The 25,252-nt window shown below is 45.5% G+C and overlaps 2 protein-coding genes across 2 annotated transcripts in view; both read left to right on the forward strand.

The window, feature by feature from the left end:
* The window catches only part of BCL2 (BCL2 apoptosis regulator), a 164,137-nt gene extending 158,255 nt beyond the window's left edge, over nucleotides 1-5,882 (forward strand). The window contains exon 2 of the mRNA XM_049782095.1: nucleotides 5,307-5,882. Within this exon, the coding sequence (XP_049638052.1) occupies nucleotides 5,307-5,441 (135 nt within the window). The 3' untranslated portion in view covers nucleotides 5,442-5,882. The remainder of the gene's footprint in view (nucleotides 1-5,306) is intronic.
* KDSR (3-ketodihydrosphingosine reductase) overlaps nucleotides 1-25,252 on the forward strand; it is a 425,889-nt gene that overhangs the window by 222,094 nt on the left and 178,543 nt on the right. The window lies entirely within an intron of this gene.

Raw genomic sequence — 25,252 nt, forward strand, 5'->3', positions numbered from 1 at the left:
GGAACACCATGCAGGAGCAGAAGGGGGTGTTTGCTCATCGCCTTCGTTTTTCAAGTGGGCGAGTTGTCTTTTTCCGACTTGCTTGTAATTACAGTTTCTGCTCCACACTTGTGTGTTTCACACACTGGCCTCCCCCAAACCCTCTCCCCAGCAACAGGATGCTGAGCCCAGAAGCAGCAGGACCTTGGGACTAGTGGGTGAGGAAGGAAGGAAAGAAATTCAGCTCCAAGCCAAGGCCATACAAGGCCTAGTCCCAATGCCTCTGTGCCTGTGAAATCTGCTAGAAAGTTATTTCTCCCATCCTTTCCTCAGCCAGGAGGAGCCGTGCTCATATACTCACACACTCAAAGACACACAGGCACTCACCTCCATGCACGCTCGTGCACACATATATAGGCACAGGTATCCCATGCCCCCATCCACATGTACACACGAAGCAACACATGTACTTGCATAAGTGTATGCTCACACACATGTGTGCATAAACATGCGTGCAGGGCATACTCATACATAGTATACAAACATGCATGTACAAAAATGCCTCCCCCACACAGATACACTCACACATGTATACATACATAATCACACATACATATATGCACACATACAAACATTCACATTCGAGGCATTGTGACCCCATTGTCTGATACGCACTTCCTGTCTCAGATGGCTTCCAAGGGCTGGGTCCCCCATCACACTACAGACCCTGGGCCTTAGGGCCAGAGTCTTCCCCGGGCACCTAGGCAGGGTGGTGTGTTATAGTAGGAATCACAAATGAGCCATGAGCATGCAGGTTGGGGCTCTCCCAGCCTTGGGGTCCCAGTGCTCTCTATGCATTCATCCACCCACTCCACCACTTCCACTCTGGAAGCACCAGACACTGTCCTGCTCCAAGGCTGGGCTGGTGCAGGGCAGCGACTCTCCCCTCCCTGGGGCTCTCCTCTCCCTCCTGCCCAGCCCCCAGAAAGGGTCTGAGGCCGGGACTGTGGACTGAGCTGGAACCCTCTGACAAGCCCTTAGCATCTCCCAGCTTGAGGCGATGGCAGTGCAGGCCTTCTGTGTCCCCCACTCCTCCACATGCCCACAGGCCTGGTCTGTTGGGTCGGTTCTGAGTCTCATCTCCTGCCTTTCCTACAGGGCTCCCAAATTCGATTCCTTTCCGGTCCCTGGCCCAGATTCCAGGGACCACCCGAGCTCCAGGCCCCTTAGCAGGTGACATTTGGGGCCCCCCATACAGGACTTGGGGTGCTGAGCCCAGCTGTGTGTTCTTCAGTTCCATGCTCCGGGCATCTCCCCCAGCCCAGAATCAGTATTTGGGGAGTCAGGATGGACTGAGGGAACAACAGGGGGACCTGGAGGGCTTCTCAGGGCAGAGGCCGCATTGGGATCCCAGGGCGGAAACAGCCACTTCCTGTGCAGCTGTCGCTCAGGCCACGCTCCACGGGCCATAGACATGCTCATACCATGGGGCTGCCCCTCTGGCCTCCGTAGGGAGCTGACTCTGAGCCCTGCTCTGGGAGTGTCCAGCCATCCTCCACCTGCCTCTCTCCACCCTGTCATCCTTCCCTCCCTCCCCTATCATCTTTCTCCTCATCTTCCTCCTTCCTCCTTCCCTCCCTCCATTCTTCTAACTTCTCTCTCATCCTCCCTCTTTCCTCCCTCCTTTCCTCCCTCCTTTAAGCTCTTCTCCCTCCCTCCCACATCGCATGCCTCTTCAGCCCTTTCCTGCTTTCTTCTCTCCTCTAGCCCTGCTGCTAGCTGGAGATGTGTGGTACAAGCTGTTTGTTCCTTGGGGCCGTGGGGCTCGCAGCCAGCACTGGGGTCAGTGCCATCCTCCTTCCACAGAGCCCAGGTGCAGTCGCCACTCCACCTGAGCCTTTGGGTTCCCTGAATTACCAGAACCAGCCCTAAACCTCCTAGTCCAGTCCTGTGTGAGTGCTCAGCAGAAAATGTGCTCGGGCTACCTGCAGGGATGCTCTCTGTCTGTCTGTCTCTCCCCCATCATTTCTATTTCTTTCACTTATATGTGTCTGTCTGTCTTTCCCCCCTCCCTTTGTTTTGGGGTTTTGGGGGCCACACTCTGTGGTGCTCAGGGGTTACTCCTGGCTCTGCCCTCAGAAATCACTCTTGTGGGACCAGATGAGGATGCCAAATTCGGGTTGCCCAAACATGCAAGGCAAATGCCCTCCCCGCTGTACTATTGCTCCGTTCTCACCCCTCCTTTCTCTCTATCTCTTTTGTGTCTCTGTGCTTGAACCATCGCTTATTTGTCCTTAATTTTATGCTTTGTTTTGGGGCCACAGCCGGTGATACTTTTGGCTCTGCACTCAGAAATTACCCCTGCAGGCTCAGGGGACCATATGGGAGGGCAGAGATGGAGCTAGTGTCAAATGCGTGCTCAGGGATCACCCATATGAGATTCTGGGGATCAAATCCGGATCAGCCTCAAGCAAGACAAACTCCCTCCTCGAAGTCCTATCTCTCTGCATCCTTTTCCCTCCTCCACTATGTCACCCTCTTTAACCTTAGTGACCTGGACTAGTGAAGGTCTCTGCACTGGCCAGGTCTGTGAGGGACCGAAGAGGAGGACCCAACTTGTCCACAGACATCCCTCTGCCCCCTTTTCCTAGCTAAGCTCAATATTCCTTTCCATTTTTCTCATTCACTTGTTGGTTTTGTTGGAATTTATTTTTTTTAACTTTATCTATTGATTGATTAACTTACTGAGTGGTTTTGGGGCCACTCCTGGCTCTGCACTCAGAAATTGCCCCTGGCAGACTGGAAGACCAAATGGGATGCCGGGAATCAAACCGGGTCCCTCCTGGGTCGCCGCTTGCAAGGCAAATGCCCCACTATCTCTCCAGCCCCAGTTTTGTTGGATTTTAATATCAATTCAGCATCTGTGTATTTGGACCATTGTCTCATCTGAATATAACTTCTCCAAGTGTTCTGGAGAGGACAGGGCCGATTTGCAGGATGTCCTAAAAGAGACAGAGCCAGGAAGGACGACAATGCCCCTGCAGCTCGGACCATTTGTCCCTATCAGCAGCCCGGGCTTACTCCCAGTCCTGTAAAGAGCCCCTGGAAATAGGGGCCCCTTTATCTGTCCCTTAGCCCTCTTAAACCACCTTCCAGCTGGCACCGTGCCCCTCTTCCCTGACCTCTGTGGCCTGAGGGCAGTCAGGGGTTGCTAGGTCTGGACCCCTGAGAGGAAAGTGTCTTCAGAGGTCTGGACTGCAGAAAGGGTGCCCTAGAATTTCTCTTCCTTTAAGCCCTGCTGCCTTTAATCCAGAAAATAACGAGCATGTGTTTATTTAAAACAATCCCCATGTTAAACAAATAATGACAGACTGTTCAACAGACATGAGAAACCACCCTCATCAGGGTGTTTGAAAGCACCAGGCTGGGCGCACATATTTAGGGGCTGATTGGTCCTGACCCCTCCCTTAACTCTCCCAGGTCCACTTTATCCCTGTGGATACCTGTCATGGACAGGTAGTACCGGGGTGGGGGAGAAGACCCCTTGGCCCTGCAGCCTGACTTACTTAGTGATTTGAGGGACAAAACTTGAGTCATTGGTTGACAAAGAACTTGTTCCGCACCTTTGTGTACCAGGACTACATATGGAGGCAGGAGGCAGAAGAGATCCTGGTCCCTCTACTGTGAAACGTATCCCAAGACAGCATGATTACTGGGTCCTGAGTGACCCAGTGGACCCGGATTCCAGGTGGGGGTTATGTGGAACCACATGTGTCTCCTCTTCATGACTGAATAGATTATAACAAATTAAAGAGCCTTTTCCTCCTTTCTGGGTGAAGATCTTTGTTCTACTTCTCTATGTTTAGGTCCTCATTTGGGAGTTGATTAAATATTTGTTGGGTCCAAATGTTGAATCAAGTCGTGTCCCCCCCCCCCATCTTTTGTTTGTTTTTGTTTTGGGGCTACACTCAGCAGCTCTCAGGGTTTACTCCTGTTAGGGTCCAGAGTTGAAGGACAAGATCACACAATTGAAGTAAAGCAAAGCAAAGCTTTATTTCATCTACCAACATGCTACAAGCTGGCCAGCTAGGGTCATCTCCCAGAAAGGTGACCCTGCTTGGGGGTCACAAGCCAGGTCATATAGGGCTAGAAACAGGAAGTCTTGGCCTTTAAGCTGATTGGCTTTTGTCTAGGGTGTTTCTAGGGTGTGTCATCATGTTCTTTTATAGCTACATGTCTAGGGTGGTATATTGTGGTTTATAGGGTCTTGGGGTCTGAGTCATTATTGTTGGGATAGAAACTTAGCCCTTACATGGAACTTAGCCTTGTTAGTCTTAAATGGAAACATAACTTTGGGTTGACAAAATGGAGTCCCTTTTGCTCCAGGCTTCACACTTCTGGCTCTGCGCTCAGGGATCGAACCTGGGTCAGCTGCATGCAAGGCAAATGCCTGCCTGCTGTGCTATCACTCTGGCCCCTTCCCCCCAAATCTAAGAAATCAGACATCATCGTGATATGTGGGTGATTTGATTTCTTTATTTCATTGTTATAAGGAATCAACAATAGGTGCATGTTCTGGTTTGGTTTGGGTCCATACCCAGCGATGCTCAGGGCCTACTCCTGTGCTCAGGTGGTGCTTGGTGGGGCAGGAATAGAACAATCATATGGGATGCTAAAGATGGAACCTGGGTTGGCTACATGCCAGGCAAGCACCCTATGCCTTGTACTATTTTTCTAGCCCTATGTTGAGTTTTTGTGGTTTGGAGAGGAGGAACTTTGAGATCATAATGGGCAGTACTTAGGGGCTACTCAAGACCCTATTCTGGGGATCCCTGCTGGTGGATCCAACTCCTCAGTGATCCAACTCCTTTCTTTAGCATGCAAAACAGGCACCTTAAGGCCTTACTCACTCCCTAGCCCCTCAGCGTAGTGTCTTAAAGGATGTTTGTGAATGCCATGCTAGCCAAAATTTCAAAGTCACCAGTATTGGCTCTTGCTATTTCATTTTTCTCCTAGCACTCTCTGATGCTCTATAGGACACATTTATTTCATTTGTGGGTCCCCCTTTACAATATAAAAGCTGCCGGATATAAGAGCTCTCAGTATTGTCTGTGTCCTGGCAGGAAAAGAGACTCTTGGGAAATACTTCTCCAATAAAGTGTAAATAGTAGATGGATAGTCACCGCTGCCAAGGGCTGGCCACCCTCGCCCCTAACCCACCTACCCTTCCACCCTGCACAGATACCAGGCCAGCCCCAAGTTCATATCCTTGTGCAGAAGTTAAGCCTCTTCTCTCTAACCCTTTCTTCACTCCTGTCTCCTTGCAGGACGCCTTTGTGGAGCTGTACGGCCCCAGCATGCGGCCGCTGTTCGATTTCTCCTGGCTGTCTCTGAAGGCCCTTCTCAGCCTGGCTCTGGTGGGTGCCTGCATCACCCTAGGTGCCTACCTGGGCCACAAGTGAAGGAGAGGGTCACAGGCCGCAACCCACATGTATGCAAGAGGTTCCAGAAGCAGTTGCCATCAGAGGCATGGGCCGCCACACACCATGACAACAACAACATCACAACATGAAGCTGTGCTCTCTTACAAACAAAAGGAAATCAAGCAAAAGACAGCATTCGGGCTACTGTCAAATCAGCTATTTACTGCCAAAGGGAAATACCATTTATTTTTTACATTATGAAGAAAATAAAAAATAAAAAAAAAAGATTTATTTATTTAAGAAAAACCGCGGGGCCCCTGGAGCCCGCCCTCTCGATGCCAAGCCCGCCTGCTGCGTCTCTCCCTGTACCTCCATCTCCTGTGCCTCTCCGCGTGGCGGGTACCCCAGTTGTTGGTGTCCGAGCCCCCATCTGCAGCACAGACAGACCCACCAAGCCTTCGAGGGGCTGGGGAACAGGCAAGGATGCTCCAGGCTTGTCTGTGATGTTTAAAGGGCCGGAGTCTGGGGGTAGTAAATGGGGGCGGGGTTTACAGACCCCATGGAGGAAGAATCCGGGACCTTCTGGTCACTTGGGGACCGCCAACATTTCCACGTGGAAGAACAGCGATGGGGCAATGCCCTTAAACCATAGGAAAGTATTTTTGTAAGCTACCAATTGTGCCCAGAAGCATCTTAACAGTTTCTACAATATCATCCAGTACCTTAAGCCCTGATGTGTCTATGCCTCTGTTTTGGATACGCTTTCCCTCCAGGGCTGGCTGTGTCTGTGTAGGAAACAGAATCCTCGGGAATGCGAGGAAGTGACATAACCCAGCAACATCAGGCCGCCACAAGTGCCTGATTTGCCCCAAGACGCCACAGCCTCAACCCTGCCTGGCCCGGGCCTCCCAGGTCCTGGAACAGAGCCCGGGCTCTGCTGGCTTGGAAACAGGGTGGCATGGTCCCCCTCCCACCTCCCCACGAGAGCATGGAAGTCCCCTGCACCCAGAAAGGTGGAGAACCAGCTGCAGCAAAATGCAACCTGTCACAGCAAGGGCAGAGGGGTGCCCCTAGGGGTGGGGTGGGGAGTCCCTAGTCAGGCCTGTTCCCGTGTGTAGCTGGGGTGAAACTGCGAGCTGAAGCTCTCCTAAGACTAGTCAAGGTGGAGGAGAAGAAAGAGGTGCCCACCTTTCCCTGCAGAGGGGCACGGAAAAGGCTGGGCAGGCCGCCCCCTTTCCCTGCCCCAGGGACACAGGGTGCAGGCTGGCATGTGCTCCCAAGCCTAGGCCCAGGGAGGCCACTGCACGTGCGCGCTGGCTGTGCAGCAGCAGTTGGCCAAAAGAAGCTGGTGGGTGACTCTGGGCAGGCTGTAAATCCTAAAGGAGGCGCTGAAAGAAGTGCCACGCCTGCATCGACCCGTGTCTATGGAATGACGATGTCAAACATTCTCTTGTCATTGTGGTTTGGTTTTGTTTGAAAACATGCCGAGGATGGGGGTTGGGGGGAGGGAAAATGTTCCAGGTGTGAAGGTAACTCCTGGGACATTTAAAAAAAAAAAGAAGAAGAAGAAGAAGAAAAAGGAAAAAAAAAAATAAAAATAAACAGTGGTGGAAAACTTTAGAGAAGTAGCAAAAGCTAAGAAACTAGAAAATTTTTTGTCCAAGTTTAGAATCAGCCTTGAGACATACGTGGAATAACTGTGGCATTATTGCATTATATACCGTTTATCTGTATTAACTTTGGAATGTACTATGTTCTCTGTTTAATGCTGTGGTTGATATTTCGAAAGCTGCTTTTAAAAAAAATACCTGCATCTCAGCATTTTTTTAAAATTGTATTTAGTTATGTATGGCCTCTATTTGTTAGCCAAAAAAAAAAAAAACACCCCATTTTTCATTTGAGATTTCTGTCTCTCACGTCTTTAAAAGCATTTCTGAGGTGGGATAAGCCTGGTTTCAGCTACCCCAAGACACCCCCTCCCCTCATCCCGACCCCCCAGCTGGCTGGCCGCTGAGGAATTCTGCCTCCACCACTAAGGGACATTTCACTACCAACAGAATCATTTCTTGTGAGGCATACATGATTTCTGTCCCTTTGACTGTGTTCCATAAGGGTTTCATGGCCCAAGGAACAAGCCAACCTTTCGTCGCATTCTTTAGGGTTGCATATGCCTTTGGGGAAGCCCCGCAGATTTGTTCATGTGGACATCCAGATACAATGTCACTCACATTCTTTAGGATTGCATACCTGTTTGGTTCAGCCCATGAGGTTCATTTATTGGGAAATTCAGATGGGAAATGACCAGGGGATTCAATTCTGGCTCTGATGGTTCGGCCTGCAGAGAGTCAGTTAGGTTTGGACAGAGACCCAAGCAGGGTTCTCTTGCCCTCCTGCAGGGCCCTGTCTTGGGGCTCATTTTCAGGTTCTTCTGAAATGCAGCTGTGCTTTTCGCCCTGCTCCAAGCAGAAAACCATGGGATCCAGCCAGACCTCCCTGGCGGGCCTCAGGGAACAGGACGATCAGACCTTTTATTGGAATGATTCTGATTTTTACGCAAAATATTCTTTTATGAAAGGTTTACATTGTTTTTTTTTTAAAAAAAAAAAAGTGATGAACATGGAATGCCAATCCTGTGCTGCTATCTGCCGGGTCACTTAATGGAGTCAGTCCGCAGTCCGCTGCAAGTGGGGAGATTCTCCAAGCTGCTTTAGTAACAATGAAGAACATGGACATTTTTAATATAAAGCCTGTTTGTCTTTGTTGTTGTTGTCTGTTGTTGTTGTTCTAATTGGGGTTTTCAGAGTATTCTAAAAAATGTATATGTAGAAAAAAAGTCATGGGGGTGGGGGTAAACTTCTGCCTGGTTTTTTATTTTGCTGTGGGGCTATTGTGGGTTCTATTCCTTGATTTTTTTTTTTCTTAATGCTAAATGTACCTAGCCACCCAGCTACAGAACTAGACAGTATTGTGGCTCTAAGAGTAGTTGATGCTATTTTTCTTTTTCTTGTTATTTTTTTTAAGTTAGAAGCAATGAATGTATATAAAAAGCCTCAACGTGTCTCTTCTTTTTTTTTTTTTTCTTCCTTTAAAAAAGAATTATCTGTTATTTTGTGGTCAACAACTTAGAATGATTCCTACCTATTTTGGTTGGAGAAGGGATTCATGTCCAGAGACCTTCAGCAGCTTTGCAGATGTTGTCTAAGGTCAGGGTTAAGGAGAACACCTGCACGTTCCAAATTGGAAATTGGAGTTCAGGGTTCCAGAAAGAGCCACAAGGAGAAACCCCACCAAGACTCTCCTGGAATCTTCCAAGGTCTCATAGAAAATGCTGAATGCGTGATGGAAAGAACAGATGGTGTGTTCCGAGGCAGAGCTCATGTTAGAAGAAGGTGATCATATTTGGATTAAAGTCATGTGTCCAATTCAGTAGGGTTCTTGTTATGTTTCCAGTAAAAAGAAACAAACAAACAAAAATGCACCTCTGTCCTGGCCTGCACATTTCTGCATACTCACATACATCTATTCATATTCCTTCTGCATGGAGAGGACTTTTATTTCCTTCACCAATGTCTATTGCTTATTGTCTCAAGAACCTACGCCTGGTTCAGCATGGGAAATTGGAAAGTGCTTGTCAATCAAGGGGTTCTGATGACCGGAATTAAGTCTTAGTGAGTAGGGCAGGCCTCTACACAGTTAACTGCCATGCTAAGGATCTACTGAACAGAACTGCAAATCATCTATACTGCAACTTAACTGAGGCTAAAATGACTGACTAACTTATACATGTGAACTTCAATGCTAGTTTCGATCGCACTTGGAAGTCAGTGGCTGTTTTATACTTCCTTATCACTTTATAGTTAGTAATGTATACCCGTTCTATCAGAAAAAAACACAGGAAGGCCTTGAAATCTAAGCCATACTACGGAAATTAGGGAGTTGGCTGAAATTCTATTCGCGTCTTACTTCACAGTGTCTTTTGCAGCCCAGACAAATGTGGTTACACACTTTTCTAGAAATACAATTCTGCATTGTCAGATGTCTGAGGGCTCCACTCAGACCTTTATTGTTAATCCATTTGGATCTTTCAGGGATTTTTTTTTTTAATTATGATGGGACAAAGGACATTTGTGGCACGGGTGGGAGGGAGGAAGAATTTTTCAAATGAAAAACATTCCCAAGATTGAATCAAGATGTGGAGAAGAGCCAGGACTGGGCTGAGGAAATAGAGGCAAGCAGGCCCTTGGCTCAGGCCAGGACAAGGACTCCATGAAGGGCACTGCCCTCATACAAGAACCAGTTTCACATTCTGCGCAATGATTTGTTCTAGAGACACCAGCAGCGCTCAGCCCAGCAGATGAGCTCAGGAAGTGGGGATCAGCCAGTCTGCAACATGGCTGAGAATTGTGGCTAATCCAACAATTCAGTCACACAGTTGGAGCCAACAGGATGTTTCATAGCCTCCTTCTGGTTGGTAGGAACCTCTTTTTGAAATATTTAACACAAACCAGGGTTGGGGGAAAATAACAGTGTGAAGCTGACTGGAGAGAGGTCCTATAAGTCTCTCATCTTTACCCAAAGAATCATTCTGTTCCGGGCCTACACTCTTAGGACAGAACTTGGACAACCAGGAAATATGGATCCCACTGGACACAGAGAAAGCCAGATAGATGGAGGGGGAGTAGCTTTGTACCAATTCATCATGACTATCTCAGAAAAATAACTTAGTCCATATCCTATTGATGACAAGGTGGTTTTGTGTGCCAAGGCAAACTTAAGCAGACAGAAACCCTGTAGATGATAAGAAGGCAAACACCAGGGGTGTTTCTAAACTGGACTGCAGTGTAGATCCTTAGTAATGCCACCTCCCTAAATCTTTGAGGACTCTCTCCGGGGGTGGAGCATGCTTTCAGCTAGCTCAGCTCATTACGCTTTTCTCTTGGGAAAAACTGTGGAAGGAGTGACAGCCCATAAAATTTCTTTTGGGGAAGCATTGGTTGTGCTTCTTATACTTACTCTCTATGAGCTTTCAACCAAGTTTTGCTTTTGTGTCAACTGGGATGATTTCTGTTTTAAATAAAATCAGTGTATAAAAAGTTCTTTTGTACCAAAAAGTTTTGTTCTCAAGATATTCACATTTTTTCCTGCTGTGAACTCTTTGAGATGGATGCTTTCCAGAGGTGGGTAATACTCCATATACATCGAGCTAGCACCCAGTAGAGTGTGCTCCATCCCAAAGATGAAGTTGGCCAGTGTCTACTCTAAAGGCCTTCATTCATGTTGCTGAGAAGAGTCATGTTGCCATTCAACTCTCCTGTTCTCTCTGGTGAATAATGGTGAAGAAAAATGAAGTACAATATAGCATCATGGTTGTGCTCTGGAATGGTTTGTAATATGTAATGGTGGTGATATTCGGCCATTCACTGCCATTAGATAAGACTTTTGTAAACCTTCTAAAACCTGTAGCACAGACCAGCAATTCAGTATAATGAGGGCCTGGAGAAGAAGTTCCACACACCCAATCAGTGAAGCAACCTTGAAGAAGGCTCTTTGTTTACAGGTCACTAACCCTCTGCACTCAGTGCAAACTAGACTGGCCTTGAGTTCCATCACTGAGAAGGCCTTTGTTGACCTGTGATGGACAGTTTGCCTTTGTGTTTTCCATAAGATAGTTTAAAGGGGAAGAGAAAGGAGCAGAAAGTTCTGTTTTGAAATGAGCACTTTGAGGTGGACAAGGCTTAAACCTGTGCAAGAAGGCTCCTGGTTTTCTCTCCATCGGTTCCTTAAGCATACATCTTCCACTTGGTTCTCTCAACAACTCCACGAGAAGAGCTGTGATGGTCCCATCCAAATGAGATGCTAACACATCACACATACCAATGTTACTTCTTATTCCCTTGGAAAATCAGTGTTGGCTTCTCCTACTTCTGAGACAAAACTAACACTCATGAAGATGAGAGAATTCCAAGTCCTTCACCTCAGAAGTTCTAGCATCATGGGTTTAAGGCCCAACCCTTGTGTCAATCAGTGGTGTTTAAAGAACTACTCAGGCATCCTTGAGACAAAGCCTTTCCAAGCTGTTGACAGGCCTGGGGTGTCTAAAGGACTCAGTGTTCTAAATGTCCTTTGTTCTCTGTCATAAATCGATCTTGGGAACACGCCTGAAACTGGGCCTATTCCTGCCTCCCACTTCCCTGTAGTAACCATCTGTACTCTTGGCCATGAACTCCCAGTCTCTTTTAGGATCCTGTTGTGAGCACCCAATATCAGTTGCCAGGGCTGTCTTCTACTGGCAGGGGCTCGACCATGTCTCTCCTTCAACTCCTGGATGAATAGAGTTGGGGTTTGAAATAAATGGTGGTCAAATGTTTATACCACAGAACTGAGCAAAGCCAAACTTTTCTTTCTATTGTATTTGGATTTTTTGTTTTTCCTCCCTCCCCGGTGAATTCATTTACTTATTTAGTATTGTCTTAGGGAACGAAAACTCTCTGGTTACCAAAAGGTAGGATTTAAGTTCTTGAGCTATATATTAGACTCTATTAAATAAGGAGCAAATCCATTTGTAAATCTTTTACTCCAAATTATTTACTTTGAATAATGTTGAAAGAGTGCCTATAGTCAAGACCACTGGTACATATTTTTAATGTAATTTCAGAACAGTCAAAAATAAAGCTCGAGTTTGAAAACATGGGCAAAAACTTCTTCCATTGCTGTGTAATATGGGAATGACACTCCTTAGAGCTGAGAGCTATAAAAATAAAGCCAAGATTTGACTTGTTGGTGAATTAACTGTTTATAATAACAGTGGATGATATTTATCAGTGCTTGCCCTTCTTGGGAAGGAATAAATCAACTCTTCATCTCATTAAATGTTTCTACAAAATTTAATATTTCATAATTAACAAAAGTATACATTCTTATTAGTTAAGATAACAACAGTTGTAATCATTACTCTACCCACTGGAGAATAAGGTACAGTCTTATAATAAAGCAAGTAAGGCACTTGCCTTTTGTGTAGCCAACCTAGGTTCCATACCCAGTACCCCATATGATCCCTCAGCAGTGCCAGGAGTGATTCCTGAGCACAGAGCCAATAGAAAGTCTTAAGCAAGCTGGGAATGGCCCCAAAACAAAACAAATTTTATAAATATGTAGAAAATGATGCAGTGAGCAATTTTAAACTTTTGTTGCAAGAAATAGCACATTAATACATTGGGGATGGAAGTATGAGTTTGGGGGAGGGGGGTTTCCAATGTGGACTGAGGATGGGCTCAAGTAATAGTACACTTCTATGTGATGAGTTGGATCCCTGCTACCACAGAGTCCCCAAGGCCCCAACCACTCCCCAACGAAGATACATGTAAAGTTGCCAGGTATCAAAATAGAACTAGATCCCGGATCTTTTTCATGCAGGTAATGTTGCCTGTCACTTCATGGTTGTGTTTGATTTCTTTATCTGTAATTAAAAGCTGATGTAACAAGTTATCTTACAATGTCAACTATTAAAGTATCTCTTGAGATAAACTTTTTTTTAGTCTGTGTCATTGTTCTGTTTCAATTGGGACCTCACAGGAACACACTTCCAGACTCTCACCCTGTCTAGGTGCTTGATTCTGGAAGAGATATCCACTGGGGGGATTAAAAAAGTGCAAACCCAGACACCTTGGGTGATATGTTTCTGAGAGAGGAATGGGTTACTCCAGCTTCTTGGGACTTCTTCAATCTGTTTCTATCCAGAAATGATGAGGCATTTATTTATTTATTTAGTTAGTTAGTTAGTTAGTTAGTTAGTTAGTTAGTTTTTGGGCCACACCCGGCGATGCTCATGGGTTACTCCTGGCTATCTGCTCAGAAATAGCTCCTGGCAGGCACGGGGAACCATATGAGATGCCGGGACCTTAGGTCCTGGATTGGCTGCTTGCAAGGCAAACGCAGCTGTGCTATCTCTCCGGCCCCGAGGCTTTTATTTTTGATGAAGATTATAATTACTTTACCAAAGCATCTAGAAATGGATTCGTACCAAAAAGTTGGTCACAGGCTTGGGGATCGTTTTCTTTCTCATGCTTATAATAGCATGTCATACATTACAAACTTTAAGTGTAAAATGTTCAAAGCAGTAAAGTCTATCTTAAATTCATAGAAGGGTGGTCTTCCTCCCAAATTTGACCAACTCTCCTACAAGCTTGTCAACCTTGGTGGTGGTGGTGGGGTGTCTCTCTGAGCTTAGTTAGCCAGTTGGCCTGGCCCTGGGTGCTTTCCTAAGGACTCCATCAGCACCAAGGAAATGGGTAACAATAATCCTGATGATGTTCAGTCCAGGAACAAAACTATTGCCTAAGGATTCTCCAACATCATTTACATACACCTTTGTATACTTTTCTTGGTGGTGGACAACAAAAGATTAAAAAAAGTGAAATATTCACCTTAACAACATAGAATACTAGAAAAAAGTGGAGGGTCTGAAAATAGGAGTCTAAAGTCTTAAAAAAAAAAAAGGTACAACATCCAAGTTTCAAACAGAATTTATTTATGTATTTTTCTTCTACTGGCACTAAATTATATCACTGTGGTAGTTTACTTCCATTGTTTTCAGTTACCAATGGATGTATGTGTTTGTTTTTTTGACTCTGTATTATAGGAGGAAAGAAAGCAACAGATTTAAATGGCTGCTTGTCTGTGTCCCTTCACCCAAGGCCCTCTAAGTGAAGGATTAGACTCAGGTACTTATTGAGTCAGGGCCAGAGGCACTGTTCACTGGACTATTTCAGTGCTGTGCCCTTATTTTTGTTTGTTTTTGTTTGTTTTTGGGTCACACCCAGCAGCTTTCAGGGGTTACTCCTGGCTCTATGCTCAGAAATCGCTCCTGGCAGGCCCGGATGACAACATAGGATGCTAGGATTCAAACAACTGTCCTGCATGCAAGGCAAACGCCTTACCTCCATGCTATCTCTCCGGCCCCATCAGTACTGTGCTTTTTAGGCTGTGCCAACCTCATGGGACCTTCCCTGCAAAGACACATTGTCTGACCTGGTGAGTTAAAAATCTGTGCTGGGATTTTTCTCCTCCACCCCCCCAAACAAGAAAACAGATGATGGGGATCATGGGTTGGTTGGACTGGAAGTTTGAGTATCTGAGGTGGGAAGATTAGAACCAAGTCTAGAGCGTCCACTTCAAATGGGGTCTCCAAACCCTCCTGCCCCCGGGACACCAGGGGAGATGACTAGCCTGATCTGCACACATAGCAAGCTGTAATCCAGGAGAGAAACTGAGTTTCTGCTGCTCGTCTTTCTTTTTTTTTTTGGTGGGGGGGGGGGATCACATGCGGTAGCGCTCAGGGGTTACTCCTGGCTCCACACTTAGAAATTGCTCCTGGCAGGCTCCAGGGACCATATAGGATGCCGGGATTCGAACCAATGACCTTCTGCATGAAAGTCAAATGCCTTACCTCCATGCTATCTCTCCGGCCCCTGCTGCTCATCTTTCTTAATGCCTATCTACCCGCTCTTTGTTCCTGAGAAAGTTGCCACTCTGTCTTGCAAGACTATAAGCTACCTACTTCATTCTGGTGGCAGATACTAGCCAAGGCTGTTCAGTACACGGACATCCTTGGGAAGACAGCCTGGATCAATGAGCCTGGCTGGTAACCTGACTGGAAGAGAAACAAACCCCGTTAGTAAATGTATCCCAAAAGCAACACAGAACAAATTCATTCTTGCCACATGTCAAGGTTTCAAATGCCCAAAAGTGGTCAACTAGATCCCAAGGATCTTGCTCCTGAAAGCTGAATGTTCTAGATAAGGCTCAGCTCTAGCCATCTTAGTTCCTCCCTGTGAATATACTCCATGTATCAATATCTCTGATAGGATCCCATCACATAAGCTTATGGTGACTTTACCCCAAGAGTTGACCCAATGCTGCTGATCCTCAGAACTGACCCTGAGACCTCTCTCAAACCTGCTACTCATGTGTTGACAATTAACTCAGCACACTAACTATATGTGCGCTTTACAAATAACCAAGCTCCAGATCCTGGCCTCAAGAGTTTTTGTTCTGGGGTTGGAGCCATGGTACAGTGTGTAGGGCACTGGGCTTGCATGCATCAACCTGGATTCAATCCCAGGCATTCCATATGGTCTCCCACCTTTGCCAGGTGTAATTCCTGAGTGCAGAGCCACGTGTAAACCCTGGGTATCAATGGGTGTGGCTCCAAAGCAAAACAAAAACAAAAAAACAGTCTTTGTTCTAGTTTTACCACTTGCTTCCCAATTGATTTTTGATCCAGTCACATCCACCCACCTCCTGATTCTGTACAAGTGGTCAGCAGCGTCCACCAGGAGTCACTTGCTTCTTACTACTTGATTGTAATAGTGTCTTTCACTCTGGGCAGTTTAAGGGCAGGTGTTCTCCAGCCATTCTTTGGCCCTTTCTGTTGCCAACACATGGCATGGATACCAGAGCTCTGAGGGTTCTTCTAGGCAGTCTTGTTTTTCTACGGTTCCAAGCTTACTCCCAGCACGGATGAGCCTCCAGCAAAGCAGGGTGGGTTTGATCTTCTCTCCCCAGGGGAAAATAATCTCCCAGAGCCATGTGGAACCCCTCAACTGCAGAACAAAGGGAAATGGAGAAATCAAATAGAGGAAAATTATTTCTCACAAGCCAGCATTTGTTCTCAAAAGCTTTTGAGAAATGTAATTATTTTTCTCTTTCTTGGTGTTTTTCTGCTTTTAATATGAAACACTTTCAAGTCCCCTGGTTCAATTTCCAGGAAGTAATAATTCTTTTTGCCCTTGGGTTGAGTTTAGGAAAGAAAGATTTCTTTCCATTGAAATGGCCTCATGGAACCCTGGCTGTGTCTTTATTGCTCTTGCCTAAGCAGGGCTCTTTTCCCAAGGGGTGAGTGTGCCAGCCTCTTCCTGGCCTTCTACTGCCAGGGCTCTTTGGGAGCTGCAGAGGTGTCAGTTCTCCTGGCATCTCTTACTTGCGCCTCTTACTTGTGAGAGACTGTCTTAGCCAAGGTGAAGCCTTTGGACCACCATGATCTAAGAGAAATCAACTGTGAGAAATCAAACTTTCTGGTATTCATGTTAAAAATTTTAGGCCATACATGGAATCAATCTTACTTAAAACATTTTGATTACTTTTGAATTAAATATATTTGTGCCTGCAAGGAGGAGGGTTAGGGTAGTGAGGGGGAAACTGGGGATTCTGGTGAAGGGAAGGACACACTGGGGTTGGGGTTGGAACATTTACTGCCTTAAATGACTATTAGGAACAACTTGGTAAATCATGGTGTTATTATCAAAAATTAATTACAATTTTTAATTACAGTTCAGGTAACATGGTTTCAATTACATTAAATGTTATATGATCAATGGGCAAAGTTACTGCACCTCACTACCAGCAAAGTGCCCTCAACTCTCAACTCCTGTCCTTACAATCTTCATTTCCTTCAATGTATTCTCCATTGCTTGTTAATCAATTTTGTGATCCAAAGCTAAGCGTTTGTCACTGTTTGACACTGTCTAGCCCCTTGTTATCTCTATAACATGAAATTACTTTTAATAATTTGTTAAGCCAACATCTAATCAATATAAAAATTACTGTCACTGGGACCTTCTTGAATTGGATGAGTACAGAGCCCCATTTCTGTCTGAAGGCACAACAGCCCACAGCCACAGCTCTCTGACAGAAACAAACCCAGCTCTACAACTTAACCTTATCAAAACTGCTAAGTCACCAAATTTGTTACAAATTTATATATCCTGGACTTTGTGGTTCTATGCAGCTGCATGATGCCTCAAAATTGCTTAGTAGTGGGGCCGGTGAGGTGGTGCTAGAGGTAAGGTGTCTGCCTTGCAAGCGCTAGCCAAGGAAGGACCACGGTTTGATCCCCCATCCCATATGGTCCCTCCAAGCCAGGGGCAATTTCTGAGCACTTAGCCAGGAGTAACCCCTGAGCATCAAACGGGTGTGGCCCCAAAAACCAAAAAAAAAAAAAAATGGCTTAGTAGTGTCAGCCCATTGGGATCACAGCAAATTTGATGGGAAGATTGCATAGAAGACTGCCAAGCTCAGTGAACCTATATAGTAACACAGAAGGCTCAACTAACACCAACTACAGCCCAGGAAATCCTTAGACATTGATTTTAGGAATATAACAATGATTACAAGTCACACATTATTGATCTAAGTTTTGAAAAGTCCACTTACTTTTGAATCATAACAAACAATATGAAGTAAATTTGTGCAAAAAGGCAGGCTAGGATTGTAGGTGGGAGATTGAGAACACTGGTGAAGAAACAGTCACACTGGTGGTGGGAATGCTATTGGAACATTTAATGCCTAAGACAACTGTATTATAAACAACTTGGTAAATTATGATGTTATATGTAATATATAAAATATATATTTTTAATGATTGGGTTAGGTTTGATTCCTTTCTCATATACAGTCTCTGGAGTAGGGGTAGAATTAACAAGGATAATTCAACCAAGTTTTATGGTGGCAGCCATGTTGGTTGGCCCCTCCAAGCTCTACCTGCCTCAAAACTGTGAGGCTTTTGTGAGACTTCTTTTTTTTTTTTTAATTACTTAAGCACCATGATTACAAACATGTTTGTGGGTTTCAGTTATAAAAAAAAAAGAACACCCTCCTTCACTACCTTTACTAGTGCATCCACTCCACCACCAATGCCTCCAATCTCTCTCCTCCCTGACACCCTGCCTGTATTCAAGATAGGCATTCTATTACACTCACTCAATACCATTGTCATGATAGTTTCTTTTCCCCACCCCCCTCCAATTGTCATGATAGTTTTTAATGTAGTAATTTTTCTAATTTCTTCTATGGCAAGAAAGTAATTTTCTCTTCAACTCCCTCAATTCATTCTCAGATTTAAACAAAGATATTTTCACTTTATTTTTTTGGTACCATGTAGTGTCAGTTCAAAGGGAAATCTTGACCAGGATTGTGTCCAAGAAAGAGGATGATTGTGAGCAGTGAACCCTGGATTGGGAAGGTCTAGGTCTGGCCTCTGCCTCACTCGTGTATAGACTTGGATAAAGTTATCTGTCTCTTTGAGACTTAAGTTTCACACATACTGGATGGGGGGAGTGTTTTGTCCTGCCACATTCAACCCTCCCTATGATAGAATGTGCAAAAAGCAGTGCAAAAGCAGTCAAATGACCACATCAAATGGAAAATGGCATTGTTTATTATTCTGAACCACTCAGGGCAGAGCTACCACAGTAAATAAGAAACCACAATGTGGACAAGGGACTTAAATCAAGAATCTGAATCCAGAAAGCAAATTCCTTAATTACCCATAACGTCAACAATAGTCTCAGTCATTTAAAAAAAAAAACTTGGCTTCTTATTTTTATTTACACAGAAAAAGAGGAAGAGAGAAGAGGAAGTGAGAGAGAGAAAGAGAGAGCAAGTAGGATAAATGACCCCAGGATAGCAATCACGGTGGCGCTTGGAGCCATTTCGCCATCATGAGAATCCATCTTGATAATGTCTCGCTATAAACTCTGGAATGAGTCTGACAATGACCCTTTTGAGAGCATCCCACGTGGGCCTTCTTTTCAAAGATCAACACTGTGAGAAGTCTAGAGAGAGTTCTTGCAATATCTCTCTCTCATAACCATCTGGATATTTCCTTGCCCTGATATCTTTTCGATTAGTAACTTTAGCTCCCAACATCTCCTATGACACTACTTAAAATTTACCTTCACATTGTTTTCTGTAAAATGAGATCTCTGGGCAGGAGACTAGGGAAAATATGTTGTCCTGATGCCTAAATTGTTCTCTCCCAAGTGTTACTTAAAAACAAAACTCCAGTTTGGGATGTTTTCCATTTGCTTTCCCTAAGGTCTTTCTTTATGTTCCATCCTTGGTACCCAGACTCATCTTAGTGAAAACAGAGTTGGGCCACTGTTTCATCATACATACTCCTCTTGGGATGGAAGCACCATTGGAGCAGGCCACAAAGAATTCCAGATGGAGCTTCCAGAGATCATGGTCAGTGTCACTCTGGTCTCCTGGCAGGAGCCTAGATTTACCCACGCCTGGAGCAGAAAGTATGTTTCCACCCCAAACCCACACAAACTCACTGTGCAGGCATAAACACCAACCAAACAAGGAAACAAGGACAGGCAAAGGCTATTTATTAGGAGCTTGTTAATGTTTGGCTGTGACTCAAGAGGAGCAGAGGGAAAGTCTGATAGCAAGGGAAAAAGAAAGTCTTAGCGCCTGCCCTCCCTGTGCACTACCCACCAAGACATTCCCAGGCTGGGACATGAGAAAGCATTGGTTCTAGAACAGGAATCATGATTCCAGGCCTTGTTGTCTGTCACAGGCAGCCTGAGGGTGTTTCTCTGGGACCAGCATGCAGGGACATCTTGGGCCTTTCTCCCTTCCCTTCCTCTGACAATGGCATCACCATGCTTGGGGCATACCCTTGGCTTTGGGATTTGCACACACTGGGTTATAGTGTGTCAGAGCTCATACTCACATGTGATGCCTGGGGTCACAATGGCAATGTCACTAGGGTAGGATGATGGGGTGGGGATGGGGATTAAACTGTGAGCTACAGGCCTATAGGGCAGATGCTCTACCACTGAGGCCCCATTCCCAGGTCCTCTGGAGTGGACTTGTGAAGGATAAGGCAGAAGGCTGAGCTAGACTACAGGTGGTGTAATTTTTTGTGATTGTTTCTTTCTGTTGTTGTTTTTGGGGTCACATCCATGGTGCTCATAGTTACTCCTGGCTCTATACTCAGGAATCAATGCTGGCTGTTCTTAAGGGATCAGATGGGGTGCCAGGGATCGAACCCTACCTGTTGCAAAGCAAGCACCCTACCTGTTATACTATCACTCCATCCCCTGTGTTTCTTGTTTTAAAAAATATTATTCTTATTTAAACACCATGATTACCAACATGATTGTAGTTGGGTTTCAGTCATAAAAAGAACACTCCCTTTCACCAGTGCAACTTTCCCATCACCAATGCCCCATCTTCTCCCTCCCTCAGCCCCCACTTGTATTCGAGGCTATTTCATAAGCTCATTCATTCATTGATTGGACTGTTGGCAGAGGTTTCAAGACCACAGGCTTCCCTTTAGGGTCTGTTGATGGCCTCAACAAATTGTCTCCTCCCGAAGCCCCACTAATTTGGGGTTACCACTCTCTACTCCAGCCATTACCCAAAACTCTCAACAGACCATTTGAGACAGGGTGCTGGCATGAGAGAACTGTGGGTATGGGTGGAGGGTCCTGGTGGAGCATCCAGGTTGTTGGTTAGGGGATGCCTGACTTCCTCAGGAAGGAAAGCAAAAACAACAGTCAGGAAGTTTCCCAGTAAAAATCCACATCTGGGGGCCGGGCGGTGGCGCTGGAGGTAAGGTGCCTGCCTTGCCTGCGCTAGCCTAGGACGGACCGCGGTTCGATCCCCCGGTGTCCCATATGGTCCCCCAAGAAGCCAGGAGCAACTTCTGAGTGCATAGCCAGGAGTAACCCCTGAGCGTCACAGGGTGTGGCCCAAAAACCAAAAAAAAAAAAAAAATCCACATCTGATGTTGGAACGCAATGCCTTCACGGTAGCTGTTTGCCTTTCTGGATTGTTCAAAGAGACTGGTTTAACTTTCCACACCCTAACTCCCTGGGAAGGTGAGATGTAGGAGAGGTTTCCTGAGGTGGCTGGAGACCAACTGTGTGTTCCCTCCCTCTTGTCACCCCACTCTTTGCTCTTATCTAACCTCACATTCTCCAATATGCCATATTGCTCCCATTTGCATCAATGGTCGTAACATCTCTTTCCACCATATACCAGGATAATGTCCCATATCAAGTGCCTAACTTCATTACATTGTCAAGATGTGCTGTTCCAGGACACTGTCATTTGCTGGGCCAAGGACTGGGGACCAGAGATGCTCCATCCTTCTGGCCCAGCCCTCACAAGCACATTTGGCAAAGGCCTTTGATCTGATTTCATTGTCTTTTGCATCAGTCATTCCCCTATGGCATTGGGACCCCCACTTTCTCTCTAGCTCTTCCTCTCCCCTTTTCCTCATCCTCACAATTTCTGGATTAACAGGAACACCTGCTTGAACAGAGTAATCTAACCAGCACATGCAGAATGGGGTGCAGCTGGCTTCCTGGACTGAGTTGGGAACTTGCACCCCACAGCTTCAATCTAAGTCCAGGTCAGAGAAGGACTCCTTTTTAGGAGGCTTCTCAGTGCCCCAGGCCTCTCCTCCCCGACTCCTCACTCAGAGGCCCTATAGGGCAGAATGACAGAAGAGTTGGATTGGAGGGGCAGGTTGGCTAATTCTCCCCCCTGTGGACTTCACACCCAGATGTGCCTCATCTGATCTTGTTTGCCCTGTTTTTGGAATCCAAGGAGTGGGTTCACTGACTTTCAGTGCACCGTGTCACCAGCTAAGTCACCCAAACCCCAGCCAGTTTGAACCACGCCTGTGTGTGAGACATTCCTGTGACCCCTGGTCCTTCTGCCCAGTGTCTGATCTCTAGTCCCAGGAGTCACAGGCCTTTCCCGGGTCTTCTCCAAAAAGTCAGTTAGAGATCTCCATACTCAGATGCATGCGGCTTCCATGGCTGCCTTTTAGATCGGGGTGTTGTGTTGCCTATGGCAAAGTAAGGGCTGGGAAGAAGGCAAGGAGAGAGATTTGTTATGAAGAGGAAATTAATCAAGACACAGTGAGCCCAGGCTGTCTTTTATCTTTGCTCAAGATCACGGTTCAGTTAACTGCAAGAATAATTGCAGATCAATTTCACTTAATTAATAACTTAAAACAACTGCCCAGAATTCCCTTTGATCTCCATTGGGACCAACTGCTGACAAGGACGACTCCGAAGACTCTCAAAGGAAGCTTCGAGATCTCTTCTGTGGAAGGAGAGAGAGGCAGTGGGGGATGGACATTTCCAAGAGTCCCGAGTCCAAACTCTCCATCTTTTCTTTTTTTTTTTTTTTTTGGTTTTTGGGCCACACCAGGCGGTGCTCAGGGGTTACTCCTGGCTGTCTGCTCAGAAATAGCTCCTGGCAGGCACGGGGGACCATATGGGACACCGGGATTCGAACCAACCACCTTTGGTCCTGGATCGGCTGCTTGCAAGGCAAACGCCACTGTGCTATCTCTCCGGACCCCAAACTCTCCATCTTTAATGGGCTTTAGTTAGGAGTGTTGCAATCGAATGCGGTTGAAGCCCTTGGTGACCCTGCACACGCCAGATATTAAATCCTAGAGATCCCAGAAAGAAGGGAAGCACTTAGTGAGGTTGTTTCTCTGGAGACTGTTAGAGACACAAGTGTTGTGGTGACTTGGCTCTGCTGTCCTTCCACCCATCAGACTGCCTGGGTCTCTTAAGGTGTCGGTTCTGGGACTCCAGGGCACCCAGGCCCCATATAATTGATTCCAGTTTTCAAATGTCTTTATTGCTTCACATGACTCCTAGCAGGAAAGGAAATAAATATAGCTGTGTTTCTCCTTTCCAAAGATGAACCCATACTTCTTTTATATTGTGCAATTCACAGGTCCCTAAAAATAGGAAAGGAAGTTCGGCCTCCTGACTACCACGTTGAACATCTGCAAAGAGGATTGATGGCTTGTTATTGTGGCTGTTCTGACTAATTTATTATTGCTTGGCAGGACGATTGCAAAATTATCATTACACGATATTATTGTACAATGATCAAGCTATCGTGGTTAACAGTATTACAGCATTGTCCAATTATTGTTGGGTTACAGTATTACCCAGCCCAGGGATTAGGGTTTCTTTTTTTTGGGGGGGATGGTGTTTTTGGACATGTTCTTTAGCTTTTCATATTTAGCTAATAAATAAATTCAGGCATTGTTTTTGGTTTTTCGTGTGTGTGTGTGTGTGTGTGTGTGTGTGTGTGTGTGTGTGTGTGTGTGTGTTTTGGGTCATACCCGGCAGCGCTCAGGGGTTACTCCTGGCTCTACACTAAGAAATTGCTCCTGGCAGGCTCAGGGGACCATATGGGATGCCGGGGTTCGAACCACTGCCCTTCTGCATGCAAGGCAAAAGCCCTACTTCCATGCTATCTCTCTGGCCCCAGTTTTTGTTTTTTCTTTTTTTGGGGGTGGGTTTCAGTCATAAACAGAACACCCCCCTTCACCAGTGCAGCATTCCCACCACCATTGGCCCCTTCCATCTTCCCCAATCCTGCCTGTATTTTTACAGTTGCTTTTTTAGATGTGAGTATGCATAAGTATATCACATATTTTTATACATACAGATATATTGAATTCATACAATTTGTGAGAATAATAGAGCATGGACATGAGATCTTTTGGGATCAAATCTAGTCATTGCGCTATATAGGTCATTTACTCTACAAATTGAACCAAATCCTTAGCCTCCTCTTCTTGTCTTCTTTTTTCTTTTCTTTTTCTTCTTCCTTCTCCTCTTCTTCCTCCTCTTTTTCTTCTTCCCCTTCTTACTATTCGTTGCCCTCTTCTTACTCTCTTTCCTCCTCTTCTTTTCCATTTTCCTTTTCATCTTCCCCCTCTTCTTCCTATTCTTCACAATATTCTTCTTACTCTTCTTCGCCTTATTCTTACTCTTCTTTGCCTTATTTTTCTTACTCTTGTTCTTCACCTTATTCTTAAAATTCTTCTTCCTCCTCTTCCTGTTTTCATTCTTCCTCCAACTCCTCTTATTATTCTTGTTCTGGGTTTCTGGGAGTTTTTGGTTTTTCTTAACTTAATCTTTCATCTCTCTTAGCATCATCTCCACTTTTCTATCTATTTTTTTCCTCCCAAGACAGACTTTAATCTCTTTTAAGAAGAGTAGTATTAGAGACAATATAGACCACAGCTTCTTTATCTGTCAGGATGTTCAGATTGATGCTGTTTTGACTACATGACTAAGGCTGCTATGACACCACAATGCAATATCCTTCCACTTAGCATCTTCATAGGATCCATATCTTTATACATCAAGGCCACTGTTTTTAGATCCTCATAGGAAAGCAAAGATCCAGTGGACATAGGAAGTTGCTTTCCAACGCCAAGATGAAATACAGGATATCTCCTAGCATTCAAAAAACAGCCAAGAGTTACATTTTCATCCATGCTTTGTTATCCCTGAAGGTAAAACCACTCCACCTTTATGGGTCTGCTTCTTAGAAACAAAGAACAACCAAGTCTGGATCATCACTGGCATCTCAGTCTACTAGAATCTTCTGAGATGATCATTGCACCTAAGCTCTAGAACGGAAACAGTGGGAACAGGAAATGCAGAATTTGAACTTGATTACATTGTTGTTCCTTCTTCTGGGACCCACACCCAGCATAGTTTGGCTCAAGCTGGTGCTACTCAGTGATCCAATTTAAATTGTTGCATGGGACTCGAGCCTTCTGGAAGGAAGGAAAATTCAGAACAGGCGACTGGTGTTCTGGGATGCTGCTGTCCTCTTCCTAAGAGCCACAGGGGCTGAGGTCAGCTCTCCGACTCGTGCAGCCAGTGAGGATGACATAGTGGCTGGAAGCCAGGAACCACAGATCGCTTGGGTAAGCTACAAACTTGCTTAGCGTGAAGGAGCAGGGTATGAGGACTCAGGGAGCACTTTCTGGCTCCAATTCCATCACAGCCCAACATCAGACAAACTCTTTTCACACTGCTGAGCTGTCCAGGACATTCTGGGTCTCACTCCAGACACCAGCGACTCAGCAGCCAGAGAGAAATCGGGGATTCGGTCCAGTTAGATAAGAGGGCTGGCTCTCTGCCGCCAATCCATCAGAAAGCTTTTAACCCAGGAAAGCATAAAATATGTATTGAATAACCTTCCCCCAAAATATAGAAGAT

The sequence above is a fragment of the Suncus etruscus genome, chromosome 10 (assembly GCF_024139225.1).
Source record: "Suncus etruscus isolate mSunEtr1 chromosome 10, mSunEtr1.pri.cur, whole genome shotgun sequence".
Lineage (NCBI taxonomy): Eukaryota > Metazoa > Chordata > Mammalia > Eulipotyphla > Soricidae > Suncus > Suncus etruscus.